A 22,910-nucleotide genomic window follows, 5' to 3' on the forward strand; every position below is an offset into this window, starting at 1 on the left:
AGTTGCTCGGTATATAACAAAAATAATAAGTTAGTAGCAACAGCATTACTAGAAAATGGAGTGTACAAAGTAAACTTACAAAACCAGGAACATTTGGCTGCATCAGTTGTATCAGGTGTTACATGGCATCGCAGATTAGGACACATTAATAAAGACTACCTGAATCAGATGAAGACTGCAGTACAGGGTATGTCTTTTGATGAAAAAGTGGATATTGGTAAATCTTCATGTGATACATGTTGCGAAGGCAAACAGTGTCGGTTACCTTTCAAGAGTATCAATCAGAGAAGCAGTGACCTATTAGATATAGTCCATACAGATATCTGTGGGCCTATGGAAATATATCCATAGGAGGATCCAAATACTTCTTGTTGTTTGTCGATGATTGTAGTCGAATGGTGTTTGTTTATTTTCTAAAACACAAGAATGAGGCTTTGAGGTGTTTCAAAGAATTCAAAGCCCAGGTGGAAAATCAAACTAAGAAGACAATCAAAGTATTAAGGAGTGATAATGGATTAGAATACTGTAATAAAGAGTTTGACAATTATTTAAAAGGTGCTGGCATAATACACCAAAAAAGTAATCCATACACACCGCAGCAAAATGGATTATGTGAGCGATTCAATCGTACTATTGTTGAAAAGGCAAGATGCTTACTCTTTGATGCCAACCTAGGGAAAGAATTCTGGGGTGAGGCTACTAACACGGCAGTATATCTACAGAATCGAAGCGTGGCTGCAGCATTGGGTAATAAGACACCGTATGAGATATGGACTGGCTGTCAGCCCGACATAAGCCATATCAGAATCTTCGGTAGTACTGCAATGGTCCATGTAGCTAAAGAGAAGCGCAAGAAATGGGACAAGAAGTCAGAAAAATGCATTCTCCTTGGATATCCAGAAAACATAAAGGGATACAGGCTGTATAACCCAGAAACAAAGAAAATATTGACTAGTAGAGATGTGGTTATAATAGAGCAGGAATCAAAATCTGAATGTCAGATGGAAGTTTCCTCTCAGAGTTTTGATTCAGTGGGGGAAGAAGAAGTTAATATAGATGAACCAAACTCGGAATCTGACCACACAGATAGCTCAGAGGACACATTTCTGGATGTGGTTGATGAGACATATAAACCTAGTGATTCTGAAGCTGAAGATATCCCGCAGATTAGACCTCAAAGACCTACACGAGAGAGGAAGCAACCAGACAGGTTCAAATGTTCAAATTTTTGTGCTGGTGAGAGCACATATGATGATGTGACAGGATTGTCTCTTCAGGATGCCTTAGCCGGACCTGAAAAAGAACAGTGGAAAATAGCTATGGCTGAAGAGTTACAAAGTTTCAAAGAGAATGATGCATGGGAGATTAGCAATCCTCCTCAAGATGTTAGAGTTGTAAAGTGCAAGTGGGTGTTACGTAAAAAATATGATTGTGATAATAACATTCGGTTTCGTGCGCGTTTAGTGGCGAAAGGTTTTTCACAAGTTCAAGGTGTGGACTATACTGACACTTTCTCACCTGTAGTGAGGCATACCACATTGCGGCTTTTATTTGCTCTGTCTGTTCAACTTAATCTTGATATAACACATCTTGATGTGACAACTGCTTTCTTGTATGGAATTCTTGAAGAAGACATTTATATACAAATACCTGAAGGTTTTTCTGAGAAAGTAGAGAAAGGTCAAGTTCTTAAATTAAAGAAATCTATGTATGGTTTAAAACAGTCTTCAAGAGTATGGTACAAGAGAGTAGAGGAATGTCTTTTAAAAATTGGCTTTGTTAAATCTAAGATAGAACCTTGTATGTTTTTGAAAACACAGGATAAGTTAAAAACTATTGTTACTCTGTATGTCGACGATTTCTTCATTTTTTCAAATGATATTATAGCTACTAAGCACTTAAAAGATGTTTTATCTGACAATTTTAAAATTAAAGATTTAGGTGAAATCAAGAAATGTCTTGGAGTAAATGTAAAAGTAAATAAATGTGAGAAAACAATATCAATAAGTCAGGAAGATTATATTGATCAGCTGTTACTTAAATTCAAAATGAGTCAATGTAAAACTGTTCAAACTCCAATGGAGACTAAGTTACATGCATCTAAAGATGAGAATAATGTAGATAAGTTATTGTTTCCTTATCAACAAATGATAGGTTCTTTAATGTATTTAGCGGTTCTTACAAGGCCAGACATTGCATTTGCAGTTAGCTTTTTAAGTCAATTTAATAATTCCTATACCAAACAGCATTGTTCATATGTAAAACGCATATTGCGATATTTAAAATTGACCAAACATTATGGTTTAAAATTTTCTGCAGATGGGAACTCTGTCATTGAAGGATTTGTAGATGCTGATTGGGGTGGGAACACTATTGATAGAAGATCCTACACGGGTTTCTGTTTCACTTTGTCAGGTTGTGTAATTTCTTGGGAGACAAAGAAACAGAAGACCGTGGCTTTATCAAGCAGTGAAGCCGAGTACATGGCTTTAACTGAAGCATGTAAGGAATCTCTTTATTTAAGAAATTTACAGTTTGAAATAACTAATAAGAAGTACACTATTGAATTATATAATGATAACCAGAGTGCATTAAAGTTAACTCAAAATCCAATCTTTCATAAGAGAAGCAAACACATTGACATACGTTATCATTTTTCTAGAGAATGTGTAAATAATAATATTGTGAATGTTAAATATTTACCATCAGCTGAGATGCCAGCTGACTTACTTACAAAGAGCTTGTGCTCTAATAAGCATTATTATTTATTGGATAAGTTGGGGGTTCAGCACATATGTTAAAGTTAATAATTGTTCATTATACTGATTTTTATCAATATAACATTGTTAGATATAGTGGGGGTGTAGAAAAGTAATATCTAAAATGTTATCTGTGAACTTGTGCTGCCATCTGTGATGGTTTAGTTAACGTCAAAACTACTTTAAATAAAAACGTTAGTTCTGTTCTGCACTAAATAGCGTTGTTTTATTATAACATTACTTCAAGTCATCAGGAAATAAACTCTACGAAGGAGAGCAGGTTCTGTTTGAATAATAATTAATTATCAGTATTAGATATCAATAGCGGTGCGCTCGCTCGCCCGCTCTACATTCTGGAGTCTTGTGTAGGTAACGGACATAAACTTGGATCCCTATTAGCTCTAGCACCTCATAGAGACCATTAAGTATCAATTGTCGGGGTTCCAAACGACCCCGCCAGATAACTAATATTCGGGGTGTTTTATTTCCATCGAGTGTCAATTAATACAATATTTGTCACATAAATTATCTCGTTCATTCTTCCGGTATTTAGAGATAGTAAAATGGTACGCTCTATTCAGTTCCGCTCATATTTTTACACACAATAGTTGTTACCGGGACTTCCGGGGGAGGGAGAGCGGGGAGGGTGGGGAACGCGGGCCGCGGGAGGGGGGACACCGCAAAAACTGCACCCGACTTAATTATAAAGAGACAAGAAGCGCCATTAAATAGCGATTCGTTAAATCTACGCTCTCCTGTTAACACTAGGTGTTCGTCTGTCTCTGTCTGTCCGGTGCATGTTAGAGCGGGACGGCGACAGGTGGTGAGGCGGCGAGTCGAAGGGGCGGCGACTGCGATATAAGGTTTAGATTGACTGGGCGTTCTCTATGGAAGGTTTTTTCTGTCGGCGGTCGGCGGTCCGGAGCCCGGAGCCCGGAGTCCCCTCACTGGTGCGGCGGTCGGCGGCGCGGCTCCACGCCTGTCCTCACTCGTCTCTCTGACGGACGGACGCGCGAACCCACGTCAAGCATATCTAGATCTCGATCTGTGACTCTATCGTTTAATATGTTGTACGGTTGTTAGACTTTGCTGTGACTCTACCGATAAAGTGTTGTGGACTTGTAACATGTCTGAGTTGCGTGGTTCGCCGCCGTTGTCTCGGGCTCTGGAGGGCGGTTTCGGAGCTCCGCTGGCAGCATTGAGTTCATTGGCTGAGGCTCCTCCTCCGGCACCGAATCCTCACGGCATTGATCACATCCTGTCCCGTCCCGCGGTGGGCTCTAACGTCGGTAACCTTCTGACGCCGCGGCTGTCTCTCGCGGCGGCGGCGGCTGGCATGGCGCATTACCTCCAACACAAGCCGCTCTACTGGCCAGGATTCCAGGGCCTCGTCTCCAACCCCATGGCCTGGAGAGAACGACTACAGTCCAGTTAGTATTAACTTTATTTATACTCTACAAGCCTCTGTTTTTCACTTACAAAAGACATCAACGAGCTCTTTTTCATTTTTTTTAGACATACTTAAATATTGCAATGTATTTAAAATTATTAATTATTTAATTAGTGGTATGATAAACATGGAGCATAAGTATAGTCCTCCGAGTAATGAAAGTTGTTAGGAGAACGTAGCTCTAGAGATTGGGAATAAAATCATCAAGTTCCGATCAAGGAACGAAACGAAAATCAAAATGTTTATATAGTTAAAGAAAAGTCTTGCAAAGTAATCAGTTTATTGACAGTAGATCAATATGACTGTATATGTATACACGTGTAGACACGTTATTCATTTGTACTTGTTAGATATTATATGGCCGAGTGAGATCGTTCGCCGGCGGCTCGCGGGTCACACTTTACACACTTTTATTACGGACACAAACACACACAGGAAAGTATCAGAAACTTAAATATATACTGAATGTAATGTTAGTGCCACTTGTTAGGAAGCGTGTTTGTATCCGAGCACGAGACTCTTAAGAGACAAATCATCTTTCAAGTTAAATGTTTCTAGAAAATAGTTCAAAAATGCATTCAGCGCTCATGGACATGATCACAATAGTTTGTTAACTATCACTTCATGTAAAACAGTCGTTGATTTTTTTAAATATAAATATAAAAGTAACGAGTTTAAAAATAGTATAATAATTTCAACACGTGGAATCGCAAATAATTTACAAATAAAAAATATAATTAATTCGACAATTGTTAGTTAGAAGAAGCAAAACAATAATTTGTAGGATTATATTCAATATTCAATGCATTTTAAATGTGTTCGATATATATATCATAAAGATTCAAACGAAAAGGAAAATTAGAAAAAGTTGCATGTATTCATAAATTACTAAAATATTTGATGAAACGCCGGCACGAGATACAAAATACAAGTATCTCATTAAAATAACTTATGTTTGTGAACAAAAAACAATTGTTCTGTAAGATATTATAAACAACACGAAAGTATAAGGAAATATTTAACAGAACTCAAATGATCGAAATTAAATCATTTGTAAAATGCGTTTAACAAGTGAGTTAATAGATGAAGTCGAGTCATCAATAATAAGCTATATTCGGCCGATTCTTTGCTGTATATAAAGGATATAATATGGTGAAGGTTCTACTTGAAGTAAGAGTAATCTCCTTATAGTATAGAAGTTGTAATGGCGATTGTCTAAACTAATTGTTAACTACCGTGGCTTGTCCCTATATTCTTTTCAATTATCCAATCTTCATACAACAAACTAATAATAATTTAACATCAAATGACGTGCTTCGAATCTGTTCGTGTCGAGTTACCACATTACGAAGATTCACAGACGTATCCGATCTGAATTGTCTTCAAATCGAATGAAATAAAAACAATAAGAAGCCGTTCTCATGAATCGTAACCGACGTCATTATTATAATGTTATACCGTTTATGATTTGACAAATAGTCGATGTCGGCGATAGTCGCTGTGACTGACTCAATGACTGGACACTCGCCAACTGACTGACTGACGAGATCACGCACGGTATAATACAGATCGAACGCACAAATATTCATGAGAATCGAACACAAAATACACACATGAAGGACGTGACACGGACAACACCAAGGAAATATAATACGCGGAGTTAAACAGGAACAAAGGTATTATAGTGCAAGGAGCGTATTAATATGTATAGTTTAAACACTTATAATAATATAAATGATAAGTAATTCACAAGGAAATGAGAATAATAATTAAATCTTAGAATCCGAATATCTGACGGATTGGAAAATAAGTGAAGTAGAAATATAATGTATGTATGTACATATCATGTTAGGTATGCTGTGGGTATAGAGAGTGAAGGATTGTAATATTTATTGAACACCGTATCGTATCATATCGTATCATATCATGATACGATACCAATAGAAGTATTTAATTAATTAATATCGCTATTTCGCTATCTTTTATATTACATTATTTTACAGTCGTAATTCGTGTAAGCCTGTAATCTCCCCGGCGATAGGCGAGTGCTAATGACACAGGGCGCGTTATCTCATAGATTGCAGTTCATAGTTACAGGTGGTCTGTGTGTTTGTTTGTGCAGCGATACACTCAGAACACGCTGCTTATTGAGAATATTATCACCGATCCGTCCCGCAGCAAGCTTTTAATATATATCATGTATTATTTCGTTTTTATCGGGACCTTATTGATACCAACCACACTGTCACAGGGGGTCTTCATTATAGCCAAACCTCATTATAATGTTGTATTATCTTCAATGAATATTTCCAGACTTAAGTAAATTATAATATCAACTCATTTTCTATCCGGAGAATGTTCGTTCTTCAGTAAACGAATTATATTTTATTATTTTAATACAATTCTGAGTACGAACAAGTCAAGCATCGCCCAGCATCAATCCGTATGCTGAGTGTATTGTAACAGCAGATTACTGCAGCGCGCGTAATCCGCCGCTTCACGGCTGTACTTCATTTAATTACATTGATTATCACGCTGGAGCCGATAGCGGCTCACTGATAGCACAGACAGCGCGATCCTCGTGGGCGCTCACTGCTCACACTTATCTCAGATTGTCAAAGCTTCATATTAAAAGTTGTATTGCTTTTACGAAATGTATCATCGTGTATGAGCAGCGGCTTTGTTTTGCTTTTGTGATGGGCTTGCTTCATTTACTGGACCCGACGATTGCTTTATAATAAAATGAACTTTAGGAAAACCTCTGTTCAACTCATGACGTTCATTGAGAGTAAGGTCACAATTATCTAATAGTCTGGTTGTAAAGTGTTACAAGTTTTTATTATTTGGTAAAAATTTTACTTTTTCTAATACTTTGGCTTTATGTTTGTATGTGTGATCAAAACTAGGAAAACTGTAACGTCGCGTCCAACGTTGCTCACGACGATACACAGGGTCGAAGAAAACTGAGACGATGAAAGAAAAACAAATATCTATTTCAATATTTTTACAACTCGTGAATAATTTAAAAATGTTGATATTTTATAATTAATAACCTTTATATTACTAATATTCGTTACGTTAGTTACAATAGTATCCTCGCCGGAGCTGGAGTCGGGCGATTCGAACAAAGCGCTCACAATGACGTCCCAGTTTCATTAAAATCACAAAATCTGAACACTATTCATGAACACTGATGTAGAAAAAAGACATACAGATATGAATTACCCCATTTATTATATATGCCACCGAGACCAACATAGCTCGGACTTTTTGGTTATGAGTATATTGTCGCTTCTAACTAGCTAGGTAATTTTAAAAGTAAATTTCCCTACAAATATTCACACTAATAATTTCTTCAATATTAGATTCTTCTACAACTTCAAAAGCAAATGACTGTATCAGAATATAATTGAAACATATTTAAAACAGAGCATGTATAGAGAGCGCGCTCAAACAACGTCGCGGCGCCCCAGCGGACCGTGTCCCGCCCTGAGGTCAATCGGCCGGGTATTATTAATTAGCGGAGGGCGTGCGCTGCGGTCTCCTATGAAGTGAGACACATTTTTTTAATTGCCCCGGACCCCCGTCCTCCCACACACCCCTCTAGGGGGGCGCGTAGGCCCCCACATATGTCGGCAGGAATTAAAATTGAAGTCGCAGACTGCATTCGTATGCTGTTTTAACGTTCAAACAGTTTTTGTTGATGACATAAAGTTATATTTTATTTCCGAATCCTTTGACCCTAAAGTACTCAATGTTTCAGTCTAAATTTAATATAATAATAAAAGGGTTTTAATTTGTCTCAGTCAACTCAGGAGTGAGCGCGGGAGGCGCATGTAAGTCGCCCTAGCAGTATAAAGTAGGTGTAACGAAGCCATGGTGTTTAAAGCCGTAATGTAAATCACGATGGGGTTCATGGGGTGTCGGAATGTTCGTGATAAATATTTTAATGAAACGCCTTCGCCGCAGACCCCCGGAGACCGGCTCGAGGGCTGATGGTTGAGGGCTTTAGTACCGTGTGGCTTTCAGAGGTAGATGTGCCTCGCTCCTACTGTGACTTCAACATGACATCTTACTAACTTTTAACGTTACACGTTATACGAGTAGGCTACCTTAGGGAATGGAAAGGTTTCCTTCATATAATTTAAGTGCCTCTCATAATATGACAGATTTAAATAATTGTAAACCAAATCTTAGGGTATGATTATTTTAATTGTAGCCGTCCGAGGGACGAACAACAACATTACAATGGCCGTCGTGCAACTGATTTTATCGCTCTTTAAAATCATATTTATTACGTTTTAATTTCATTTATTGTGAACATTTTATAGTGTATATATGTTTAGTTAAACGTACACATAACGAGAGTCTTAAAAGCTTTTTCTTAGAATAAAATCTGAAGTATTTAGTGATAATTTTCCTGTACATGAGGGCTTGATTAGAGTCAAAAGATTTTATAATGAAAACATAATAATTATAATAAATATAACACGTTTATAGTTAGGTAAATATAGAATGTAATATATTGTATTATAAGAGTGATATTTTATCATATTGGTATATAAAGCTATTTTTAATTAGCTCTCTGTCGATACACGCTAGGTGTCGTGTGTCGTGTGTCGTGTGTCGAGTCAGTCGGCGCCGCGTGTCGACACTCGAGTACCTTTATTACATAGACATCAACAACTTGTTTACAATACACAATATAAATAATGTTCGAAATATAGACTTTTATTGGTGAATACGTTGTTGTAGAGGCGACGTTTCTTAAATGAAGTGAAACAAAACATGCGATGTTTGACAATATTCAACGAGCACGTTACTCAAATTCTTTCATTATAACACAAGTTTGCTACATTTATTGTGAAGATTACATGTTTTAATTGAATCTTGATCAGAGTGTGACGTATTGTGTAGGTAATTTTTCTTTTATATATTTATATGGCTAGATGCTGGCGAATGACCCCAAGAGTTTTCCAAGAGGCATGGTGACCGATTGAGGCATGCTTTATATTCTGCAGTTCTAGGTGTAAACTAAAAAAACTTAGTTTCTGACACAATTTCAGCTGAACGGCTTGACTTCAGTAAAATATGATTTTCAATTAGAAACCTATCTGAACTAAGGTTGACTACAACAGTATAGTTTTTGTGTTATCAGCATTACCGCCGACAAATATAAGAAAGTTTAAACATCATTTCATTATAACATATAAGTGAAATTAAATTTTTAAAATGCAATATTTAATTTTTAGATAATAAAACATATTTTCAGCGAAATCGATAGAGAGCGAAGAACAATGTAATATATAATATAGATATTAAACTTGGTTTAACGCGCGATAATATTCAAGTTATGGAACATCTTCACACTAAAAAAATAGAACGGCTATCTCAATGTCAACCCCAGGAATTTCTTCGTGAATCCTGTGTGGCTGTGGACGTACATATTAAGGTATTCTAACATTGAATTGGTGAGACCAAAACTATTCGGCGGTCAGTACTAAATTTACTAACACACACATTTATCTCACTTTGGTGTAAATACAGTATCTAAACTGACAAAAAAAATATATTTAAATGTTATAAAAAAATTAATTACTTTTTGTTAGGGTAGGAAAATTTTTTCAAAGAGATATTGAATTTATTTTACATTTTTCTTTTTGTTTGTCGCCGATCATTTACTCGTACCCTCTGTCATGATGAGTTGAAGGTGTATCTCTCCATGTAGAAGGTGTTGCAAAGTCTCTTCATTGTTCCAACATATGCCTGAGAATGACGCTGCCTCTAAACATCGAATCGAATACTTTCAAGGTAGTAAGCAGAAGAGAGGTAATAGTTGTCACGAAACTTTAGGAAAGGCCAAATACAACACAGCAATTCTCAACCAGCTTAAGTAGTTAGGATACTTTCTTTCCCTCGGTAAAGTATCAGACCTCCCGTCGAGGTCAAAGTCGTCCATCCCCTCCGCTTCCAACAGTCTCGTTCATTGAGTGAAATACAGAGTGAACGCAACAAAACGTAAATAACATTGAGAAGGTGGTTCTTCTCCGACAGCACCTCACAATTTGAAAGCCTTCAATAAGCTGACTCGACTATAATAACCGCAATGAATAATCGCAATGACTACGACCTATGTTTATTCCACCTTAATGTTGTCTATAAAATTTTATAAGTCCTCACAAATATATGAACAAAAAATATTGTTGTAACAAAACATTTTCCTTAGTTGATTATAGGGAATATTCCTGAGATGTTCACAGTGATAAATAATCACCACCATAATTAATATTAACACACATGTTACGGATTCCCGACGAAACACGTTTCAGGAAATCTGCGCTACGATTCCCCTCCTCCCCACCGTTCAACCCTCGCAAACCCCCTACCGGCCCCCATCTCATGGGAGGGGGTCGCGGTCTCAGGAACCACGCGGCAGTTAGAAGTAATCGTAAAGGGTTGTAAAGTGTTGCAACTTAAAGACTGTCTTAACGGTGGTCGCGGTCGAGTGTCGCACTTTATACCTTCCTGTAATTAAGTTTGGCAGTTTGGGAAAACGAATTAGGATAACTCACTGACGGGGATAAGGACCCAGGCGTACATTGACTTACACTGAAACAATGCGATCGCCAGATGACAGGACGCCACATGACATTGAAGTTATTACTGTTGTACAAGAAGTGATTTTAAATCATTACATACCTATGTATTGTGTCATATAGAAGTGGAAATTATAAATTTATGGTTATAAAAATATTAATGATAACTTGAGACGGTCTTGAAAACATAGACATCTACAACGATAAAACACACATGAGTATACTTTGCCTCCTATATACACACGTTATCGTCTAAACCTTCCCGTTGACTCCTCGTTAACGCTCCCCCGGGACAGACACAGATTTAACCCGGATAATTGTCCCGGGTATAATTGTCCTGGCATAATCGTGCCGAGTATAATTGTACCGGCAAAATTGTTATTGGCTACTTCGGCGTTTGCGAGGTCGTCAACTTTGAAATGTAAATTTATCTGCGGTTAAGATGTAAGATACGATTAAACTGGGACATTTATAATTAATAAAACGCTTGTTATAATAACAAAGCCCTTACAAATCTGTTTTTTGTCTAGATTGCTATTGAGTGATAGAGGGGAATTTACCTATTTTGTTGGCCGTCACCGATCAATCTCTGAAATTCTTGAATCAGTGTTTCATTTTAAATTCCGTTCATAAAAAAAATTTTAATGTACATATATATATATGTTTTATTGACCTTAACTTCACAGTCATATATCAAGTGTGACTGTTATTGTTAGAATGTTCAACCAGTTACACTTAGTTATCAGTTTACAGCACTGTTTCATATTATTATTGTATTCGTCAATACGTATCATACCTATATGTGACAAAAATATACAAAATATAAGGACATATTACACCTTAAAAATATTTAGGATGGAATCAAAGCGCAATGTTCATGAGAAATAATAAATACAAAAAGATAAAATAGAATTATGAACAACGATAGAACAGATTAAACAGGAAAGTATATCAGGTCGTGCGTTACAATAGGAAAACTGTTTTCCACTCTCCGCTAAACGCCTACAACCCCCACAGCTATGTATTTAGAGGAACCCGATGTAGATTCAGTAGAGCGCGAGCCAATTCAAGCTTTAAATATATGACATAGAGTTGATAATAAATCGTCCGGACGGCGGGTCGTTAAGTGGTGAATTGATTGCGACCATAACTCTCTCGCGGCAGAGTTGATGTTCGGTTGTTAGTTGAATAAGGTTTGCTTATCGACGAGTCCGCTTACATAGCGCTCGCACTTGTATGACTTCGGTTTGGGACATTTCATATGTGAAGGTCGCATTCAAAGATCTCCTGATGATATTATATTAAGAAAACATTGACGAAGGACACAAATAAAGATGATCCGTTAAGAAAATTACTGAATATAATTTCAATTGAAGCTTACTATTAAACATTTTTTAAGTAAAAGTGACTTAATTCGTTAGGTACACAGTTTTATCTTAATATATCAAGGTAATCACATTAACCCAGCCGTCGGTATGGCACACGCGACTAAGCTACCCAACTAGTTTCACAAAGCAATTCTCTTGTACCATAAAGCATATAAATCGCGCCATACATCATAAGACGGCCATACTGAACGTCTGTCCGTAAATTCTGTATAAATAAACTACCTCCCACATTAATATTAATGAAGCTTCACATTAACCCCGTCTTCAAATGTTTTAACTTAATCATCGTCCGCTTAACGATGCTGTCAGTCGTCAGAACGCATCTCCCTGTCAGAACTGTGGTCTGTGATACGACTAATATTCATAACTACAACAATAACTCATCACTAATAAATCTAAACCTTCTTAAGATAGTATAGCTTAAACGCTGAAGGCAGCACCGTGAACACACGGAGGCTCACTTGGATATCAGACATTGATGAAAATATATATTCTGATGTTAGTGGATCGTTTTATATTATTTGTTATGTATGTATATGAAAAATATAAAGAACGTTTGAAGAAACATAATGTTATGCAACGATACCCGTATCATGAAAATGAAGAGATGTTTAACATAACATAGCATAGCTGGCAGCGGGACTTTTTTTGTTATTACACAGAATAACCACGTTTCATGTCTACCCACTCAGTAATACTCCATCCAGCCCAATGATGGAACCGTCAAGACAGCAGTCGGTCACTTTACGGTCGCTTTGAAGATACTTTTGTTCGTCCGTATCTGTAATATAAAATATCAAACACGATTATTAAGCAAAGCGTCAACTCGACATAATTATATTAAACCGAGTCACAATAATGATATCATTGACAGATATAAAAGAACAATAAAACGTAGCGGGATGCGAGGAGCGAGGGGCGAGGGGTGAGGGGTGAGGGACATTCTATTGTTATATTTTTCATCGCGAATAAATGTTTTGATGAAGCGACCGGGAGTGCTCCCCGGGGAGGGACGGGGGAGGAGCGGGAGAGCTGGTGTGAGGGGAGGAAGAGGAGGGAGTCCAGGGAGGGGGAGGGGAGAGGATGATATGAAATAAAAATAATGATAAAAACGTTGGCACAGAGGGAACAGAGTTTTGAACGAATCAAATTCCAACAAATACATACATAGCTATGAAAGCACACGATTTTAATTCCATGGCACATGCTAGTTACAATATTAAACATAAAATATATAATTATTATAAACGTGTACAAGGAGAGGTAATCACTTCTCATTAGCCCATTAATTTATGTTTAGGAGAGAGGTTATCAAGGTCTAATGCGTTAACGACATTTAACTGAAGGAATAACTAATAATTCTAATGACTTCAAGTAACACATTCTATATGCAAGTTGCTCCATAAACAACATTTTGTTCGTTTATTCCACTTCAATTCTGTGTTTCATTTACATACAGACATGAATACGTGTTAAATATTATAATTAACAGTCCATGAGTGACCCGACAACACAGATATTGTAATTAGCGACACTAATTACATGGATCGATAATAACAAACGAGTGATGTATGGCGCGAGCGAGTGTTGCCCGGTGTACTATACTCTCCTTATATGTCTTGTATCACAGTTTACTTAAACTATATATCACTATAAACCTTAAACTTTATTCAACTAGTTGATAGTATATTAACTTACTGTTTTACTCTCTCAAGATTATTCTCCGAGAAAAGGTTAGAAATCAGATTTATGAATTTGTTATATAAAGAAAAGTAAAAAGACCGTAACAGAAGATAAAGTGAAGTAATAATTGTTTTAAAACATTCTGTGATATTCAAAGCGAGTTTTTGTCGAATCCTTTCAACGGAACAACAGAAGTGACACTAAAGTATTCAGGGCTTTATAATGTCGCAGTGAGCAACGGCGCGCTGTCGGCGTGCGGCGGCCAGGGTCTGGACAAGGAAGGCAAGAAGAAACACACGAGGCCCACCTTCAGCGGACAACAGATCTTCGCCCTGGAGAAGACCTTCGAGCAGACCAAATACCTCGCGGGGCCCGAGAGGGCTAAGCTGGCGTACGCCCTGGGCATGACCGAGTCGCAGGTTAAGGTAACAGACTTCATGCTAATATTATATTATATACCTATTAGAATTCGTTTAATACTTGGACGGAACCTTCCGACAAAAACGAAAAGGCTTATGCTTGATGAAAACTTTTATTCGATTTAATCAAGACACGCGTGTCACACAAGTGCAATCTCTTTGTTTTTTATTTTATCAATCAAAATGTCATTATATATGTATATGTAGTTATATGATTCCATATTTTTCTGTGTGCTCCCGTCTCGGAACGAAGACATTCCGACATTTACTATAAATGTATTTTCATGCACATCGGATTGTGTCTTTTAATATTGAAATTATCATTTAACTTTTACCAAATTGAATTATTCAATAACTATCGGACGGTAGGTGAGAACGTGTCATTCAATTATATGTTCCGCGTTGCGTACGACACTTACAATAAATTAGTATTAACGGAAAACCATTAAACTTACGTCAGATTATAATAAAATTATCATAGTGTGTTAGCGCTCACTGCCAGCCGAGTGGGATTCACTCAGATTAAATACATTTAATTGCTAGTGAGCGCCTTCATATGAAAGTATCCGCTGAGTCGTGTAACTGTGACGTCACCGGTCCCCGGCCCGCTCCTATGAACGTTTTAAACAATAAATTCCGGAGCTAACTTTGTTATCGCCAAACGTTCCATCCGAACAAACGAGTACAACAATAAACTTTTAACATTAACTAACAGCTACTAGAGGCAGAGGGTAACTACACCTACACCGGCCCTCGTAAACTGCGCCAAATAGCTCACATGCCATATGTGAAACCCATTGACGCTATAATGTTTCTAGATGTGTGTATATAAGGGCCAGAGTCGCTCGTACCGCAGGATGAATCGCGTCGTCCGGTAATCGGATTAGGGTGATTGAAAAGTCAATCACTTAGTCGCGGCGCAATCAAACGATTCGCTCTATTAGTGTGGATTAAGAGCGCGACATGTGGAGCGACACTCTTTGTTTAGGATTCCGTCTCTGATAGGAGCATGGGACGATACAGCTTTTAATATCACGCTCCATGCGACATACCTTCATTACTTCACTTGTATTAACGAGCGACTCTACAGTGGTTCTGTTACCTAAACTTATTAGATGTGTGCACGTGAAATATATTACCTATAGGACACTTCTCCTTTTTTAAGATTTAACAAATGCCAACTATTTTTGTACAGTAATAAAGAACGTAATTTTATTGATTTGAAAGACAAATTATTATTATTAGTTCTTTACAACGACCGTCTCAAAACTATCGAATATAAATTCCCCTATTAAAACGTACTTTGTACTAAATATATCACCGTTTAACCGAACAAAAGAGGCGAAAAAGTGCACCATTTGATTTTAAACTAATTACCCTTATCTCCCCTCGGGTAACGATCGCTAAACGTCAAAGACATTAGGGAATATTATGAACAGTAAACAAGCGAATTAAAAACGTACATTGCGAGCTGTGTATTGAACGTGAAAAGTTAATTTCACTTCCAAAGGGTAATGGATGTGTGTGAACGGTCTCTCTGTTGTATATGAATGTAGGGGTCGTGAAGGTAGGGTGGGGTCCTCGGCGTCCGGATGCGGTCGCTCCGTTAAAGGGATGCTTATTAAATTTTCTGTTTTGTGAATTCAAACCCGTCATAATATAAACCGTGATATGGAGACGCAACACAAACCCTGATCCAATAGAAGCTTTTATTGACATAAAAATAAAATAATAACTTTTTCTTTTATAGAAATATCGCTTACACTAAATATATCGAGATCCATAGTGAGATATGCAACAAAAATCTGATAATAAACAAAAGGGGCGGTCGGCTGCGAGGAGATCTTAAAATGAAATAGAAATCAATTTGCTTATTTATGGACGGAGTCATTCGATTTAAACTAATTTGATTGTGAAGCCATTCACTCCGCTAAAAGCAAAATATAAAGATGAAGTGTCACTTCGACGCAAAGTGACATGATCTTGTGTATTAGAGCGGGTGTCAGGAGAAACGAGCGGAGCGGCACTGCGACAGGCGGACGAGGAAGAAGATTTGCAGTTAGCGAATAATACTAGGGTCTTAAATAGCTCGCGAATCACATTACGGGGGCTAATTAAGAAATATAGATATATAATAACAATATTTTTTATGAAACATAATTTTGATCGTTATGGTTCTGATAATTTTATAAAGAGGACTACTCCACAGCAGAATCGTTCATAGAAGTGAGAATACAAATGTTGTCCAAAAATAAAATCGCGAATGAAATATCGGAACATTTGCAATTTATCAAAAGTATGAAGTTTAATGTAATTTTAGCGAATGTTAAGCGATGGTGAGCCGGCAAATGAACTGACAATAATACGATCAATGTATCGTGAGTTATGACACGTTCGGTTGAGCTCACATTACTCATTTATAATATCAAAATCTACACTACACTCGGTGCGTATCAAATAAATAAACAAATTATTTCTTATTTGACGCGCCGTGCTTTGCACGAGAAAGCTCTATTAATATATTCAATACAAAATTAAACAAATGTTCAATTACCAGCAGACATACATTCAGTTTAACGTGAACGACCCATAATCTAGCGCCAAATACGCTCACTACGACTCTTAGTTGCAAATTGAGCTCAAAAGGCTATCCGCCAATAGGTGCATTCACCGAGCAGACAAACAAACCGTCGTGCACTCGATATTGAACTCTGTGCCTAGGCAATAAAGTCCAAGTGCGGTGTGAGCGGCTCTATGAGTCCCCCGGTGTCATAGCTCATTTGGCATTCGATTGAATTAATCCGAGGGTAGGATCGTAGGGCGAATGTTTACACATGTGTCGTGCCCCGGCGTGGCTCGCGGTACTCGCGGCGCTCGACTTGTACAATTAATTGTTTCGATACATTGTTTATTCTCTAATGTCATTGTTATATTAGGGGTGTTCGGCGTCGTCCGGGCCGGCTTGTATTATAACTCATATAACATCCTATTTACAGCGTATATTTTCTTTCTATTTCATAGACATTTTGGTAAACTTCATATTGAATTTAATTTATTGCATAATTGTGTAAACCGAGCGATATCAAGTGAACGTTTAAACTTTAATAAAAACGGTGGACTAGGAGTGTTGGGTTATGTCGTGACAGACTTATGTACAGAGGCAGCGTGTTAGTGTTTCGTGTGATGTGTTTATGCTAATTACTATCAGTGCGGACGACGGTTACTGCGACACCATAAGTATACAGTATTAACATTTTATACGAGGCTCACTCCCATTCACATAGGTACAACACTAGAACAATATGACTCAACACATGTACTAGCTGTACATTAAGGTATGATTCATCAAAGTGTTAAATATTTTAAATTATATTAAAATATTGTTAATAATATTAAATTTAGTAAATTTATTATTCGTCAGTGACAGTGAGTTGATTATAAAATGATCTCATTAATATAATATTAAGATAAACAATATCCTCAAATGGAAATATAATTCAATAATGTTGCATAACACTTTAAGTGACAAAAAATCTCATAAGTCATACAATTAAATTAGATATCGCACCCTACAAGACGGACGACTGTCGCGGGACACGGGGGTTGGGATGGAGGGTCCGGGGGTCCGCGGGGGTCGGCGGGGGTCGGAGGGGGTCCGGGATATATTATGTTATCTGATGGATGTTATAATTCAATTTTAATGTTTTCACAACAGCACTCCGTGCTAGCGTGACGCCTTTTAATTTATCTTAATCGGCATACAATTTGCATCGAGCTCTCTGACGAGCTTTGATCGATGGAACTGGTTCGGAGTCATCTCTTTAATGTATGAAGCGACTCTGTTATTGTATTAGGGTGATATCTATTAATAATATGCGTAACGAGGGAGCCTCGGATACTGTAGAGAATATAGAGATCCGTTGCACTAGTGAGGGTTATTGTTTTAATGACGTTTGACAATGATCATAATATATTGAATTATTTATCCGGTTATTTTGTATCATACATTATATCCAACCAATCCTTATATTATTATGACTCCTATAACTGAATAAACTTTTCTTCGCGTCTTCTCGTACGACTCTAAATACGTCTCGTAGAGATGTCGCTCTCTAACCATTTTTAGCATTTTGATATGATCTTAGTAACTTCTCTAGATGTCCGTTAAGTATAAACGCGCTCCTGCCACGTTGTATTATGTTACGAGTGTCATATCTGTATGTGTGTATGTTTGTTCAGTCCGCCGTCATGTTCCCTCACAGCTCCCGTCTCCATCATCAAGCCAATACGTCGTCATCCACATAATACAGCCTGACGTTACTAATTCACGCCTAAATCTATTCCACAGATTCATGCACCCCGTGTCGGTGACGTGTCGTATGACTATAGACTTTGTGTCCAGCGTGTAGGGTCCACAGTGGCTTGTCGGCTGTACAGTAATCAATCGATCGCGCGATGACGGGCGAGCGAACGTTAATAGCCGGTCATCAATCGAATGTATGACTGAATGTTTCGGTCGCGAATGTATTTTTCACGATGACTATTAGATCTGTGGACGGGCGAAGGGAATTAAACGTGGCTGCGTCTTAAGACCCAGTAACGCGGTATTAATTGACGCCTCCGAGATCTGTGCGGCGTGATTAAAGTTTAGGCAATTACTGACATCCATCAACATCTGTTCTTACAGTTAATGACAACGGCTCTAACACTCACACATTCACGTTTGTTGAGAACTTTCCATACACACACACTTAAACCATTAATTATAATATACTTTGAATATACGAACAACTAACAAGCGACGTGAGAATGAGAAACCATCAAAAAATATTTTATTGCACCTAACAGTCATTGAATTTACATAACAACTGACAAACTGATCGATAGTCTTATTGTTTTTGATAGATTTAACCAGAGCATTAGATGATCCGAGCGAAGGTGTCGTAAACATTTATACTTCAGTGCTATCAATATATTTTAAAATATTATTAGCAACCGCTATCAAATAGTCGTAAATATGGAATGATTCGCAATTATATATATACATGGAGTGTCCGCATGTGTGTAGGCGTGTCGGATGCGGTTTTATGAACAACTGCGGTGCATTACCATCACAAAGGAGGACGCAGTTGTGGGAGATTGTGACAGATGGACGGAGGTTGGCCATCGGTGATCAGAGAATATGTTCACTAATCACCATTTGATTGAGGATCGATTCACATTATACAATATTTAACAACGCTTTATGACGTCATTTGTCCTCTTTATAAACCACCGAGGGGTCGAGAGGCTATGAGTAATTACTGTTTGTTTAAGGGAAATAACACTTCTGAGAAATAACGAAGTGACACACTTCAGTGGCCCTGGCAATAAATACTAATAGTACATGCCCACGATTGAATTATTAGACTATGTCATGAAGTCATGGCTTAGTTAATATATCTAATCAAGTATATATAAGAAAATTATTTTACAAATATACATAAATAGTGGTTTGTTAATAAAATGATGAAACCGGCACGTTTCCTTGGTTGACAACCCAAGACGAACGTTCAACTTAAAATGTTAGCTTGATGTGTTACACGTTATGAAAATAAAGTCATTATTATTTTAGTTAAAACAATTTAGGTCTAGGGAGAAAATATATTTGTGAGATATTTAGGATAAAGTTTTTAAGTTGAAACTTCGATAATGTTTCCTTAAATTGTTTTTCCATCTATCGCATGTCACATTACAAGAGGATTAGTGTGCATGATAAGAGACATAATGATTTGATGAACAAAATTCAGCTTGTGTGAAATCACAAAACTTATTTATTTATAAATTATATATCTAATACAATTTTCTTTTTAGCTTGTTTATATGCAGAGAATAAAAAAACGCTTACCCCAGGTACGTGTTATAGAGCCTTACTGCTGGCAGTGCTGTAACAATAAGCTCGGTTTTCTACTAATAGTCTAACATTAACAGCAAGTTGACTTCTACCTTAAATCACAAAAGTAAACATTTCAAAATATTTAATAAAACAATATTTACAAACAATTAAAATCCGTCAGTCAAATAAGATTCTCCGAGACATCCCATAAGTCCAAGGAATCCCAGTCGGCAACAATAAACGCAGAATCCGGGAACAAATCCGACGATAATAAGGAACAGAGGAGTGTGATTGATACGACGACGAATCCCTCGTCGACGCGAACATTTGCATTTTTATGACGCCATCTTCCCGCCCTCCAGACACGGATACAACACGGATACTACAAGGATACAAATGGAATACACCTCCGATACGAATACATATTGGATACATTTACATGAATACATTCAATTATTATTATGTGCTGAAGCTATTGAACATATATTTATATTTATCGATTGATTACTTTTATGAAGTGAATGAAACCTGCGCCTAAACAATCGACATTTATTATAAACCGCTCTGATAGAAACTCACTTGAACCGCTGGCTCTGACTTTACTTACATTAAAATGTGAGTGAAGAAGATCAAGAACTCCGATTATAATTATAATGCTATAAATGACCGTAGAGTGGACATTTAAGCGGCTCATTATAATATGTGAATATCGAACGACTCTATACATCTCTACACGGCTCAACATGGACGGGAGACATAATTTTTAATGAACTCTGTCAGTCGGCGAGTGACACGTCCTACTTCGGTGTATTGAATGTATTTTTAATCGACTCATTACATATGCAGGGATCGACATTATTAAATCTACCGTTAAATAGTTTTTTGGTCGATTCCTTCTCTCCTCCGCGGGGCAAACATTATTTAGTTATTCATGTTCATTAATATGATCTGCCGCCAGTAGACTGTCGCTGACATTAAATTAAATAGTTTAATAACAGAATTAAAGTCTTGTTATTTTTTTTACAGACGGTGGCGGAAACAGATCTCTTATATGTAAACTCCTCTTAGAGTGTAATAGTCATGTATGTATGTATGTATGTATTTCAAAGTACTCTCCGAAACAATCCGACTGACGGATCCACTAAACGACGTCACTCGAGTTTTACGTTCGCAAACAATTATTTATTACACCGAAAACAACCGAACACCCTATATATAATATGGTGACAAGCGAATCTCAGCTCTACACCATCTGCTTAGAGTCGAATTTCGCAAAGTCGCGAAAATGTTACCCGAGCAAGATTAATAGGGCATAAAACGTAAGATAATACAATATACAAGAAGACACGTTGTTAACCGTCTCGTTTGACGTCGGCGCTGAGCCGGCTCTCCGTCCCGCTCCGTCTCGCGCCCTCCACCCGTATCTTCATCTCTCTCTGGCACAGTTTCAATTATCTGCCTAATCCCTCAATTACGTCGACAGATGTCGTTCGCGTCTTTGAGCTTATGTGAGACTTTAAAGTACCGTCCGCAAAGCAATTACCGTTGATCGATGAGATTATTTGAGATGTTACAGGAATAAATTGAAAATGGGATTTTATTTCAAATAACATTTTTCAATATGAATTGAGTTATGAATGTGGAGCGGAGGCTGCGGTGTACTTCACCGGGAACATTCCTTCCTCGGACATATCCGATTTGTATATTTAGCAACGGTAATTTAGACTCTTTTTTAAAGCCGATTTACTGACATGGAAAACAATCTGTTGATGAAATAAAAGACTCTCACTCTGGACGGAAAATAAAATAATTTTGTAATATTAGTGTTGAGGTCCTCAATAACTATAACATAATTTTAATTACAATAATTGCATGTCGTACATAATCGTTGTTGCCAGTACCGTCCCGCTAGGCTCGTTCCCTCGGGGCGCTCCAGACAGCTAATAATTAATATTACTAATAATTTTATAATAACTTAACCCGCCATCAATCTCGCCTTTTGTTTCTCGCCTCAGGATGAGCTCCCTCAGTATTATTATTACTGTGATCGAATCATTTGTATTTGTCACTCTGTGCCTGGACTCGTCGCCCTGCCTGTCTTCTCCCGCACGCCCCACTTTCTCCTCCTTTCCTCATCCTCCAGTCAGTTAAGTCAGTTGTTCCGTCACGCTGCAGTGAGCAGTTGTCCATTCCTAATGAGTGTAATGATGTCTTCAGCTCCTGCACCGCAGGCTTTAATGACAGCCATCGACGACCTGTTCTCATCATAATTAAACACATCCCGAGACACACTCGATAACATACTTTTAGCCCGATATAATAGAGTACAATATACACCGCTGGTGTCGCGGCGGTTGTCACATTACCGATCTCAATGTGTAAAGTGATCTGACGGTGTTATCAAACACTTTACTTTAAAGAGTTGTAAGTGTCTTAATAAATGTTCCGCGGATTAAATCTCTCGGTGGAGGCGTTAGATATTAATTTGAATCGCAAGGCGGCGGTTTTTGTCCAATTGATCTTTGGCTCTGTTTAATTTCTCCGCTTTCATTTGTCAGCTGGACGGACGGACGGACGGACGGACGGATTACCGATGTTATGCCGACGATGTAGTGATATATTACTAGATGATATTAAGATAAGCGCCGCTTGTGGTTAATTTAGTCGAGAGTCGGGCGAGAGATGTCCTAATTGATTTTTCGGTTTTGATGGACGCCTGATTGACTCCTGATGCTATCAG

General features: G+C 37.6%; 1 protein-coding gene across 1 annotated transcript in view; it reads left to right on the plus strand.

Moving 5' to 3' along the window:
• The first annotated feature begins 3,721 nt into the window (after positions 1–3,721).
• Positions 3,722–22,910, plus strand: part of LOC116774146 (homeobox protein Nkx-6.2) — a 29,390-nt gene continuing 10,201 nt past the window's right edge. Inside the window, exons 1-2 of the mRNA XM_032666804.2 lie at positions 3,722–4,189; positions 14,108–14,301. Of these exons, the coding sequence (XP_032522695.2) occupies positions 3,886–4,189; positions 14,108–14,301 (498 nt within the window). The 5' untranslated portion in view covers positions 3,722–3,885. The remainder of the gene's footprint in view (positions 4,190–14,107; positions 14,302–22,910) is intronic.

The sequence above is a fragment of the Danaus plexippus genome, chromosome 20 (genome assembly GCF_018135715.1).
Source record: "Danaus plexippus chromosome 20, MEX_DaPlex, whole genome shotgun sequence".
Taxonomy (NCBI): Eukaryota; Metazoa; Arthropoda; class Insecta; order Lepidoptera; family Nymphalidae; genus Danaus; species Danaus plexippus.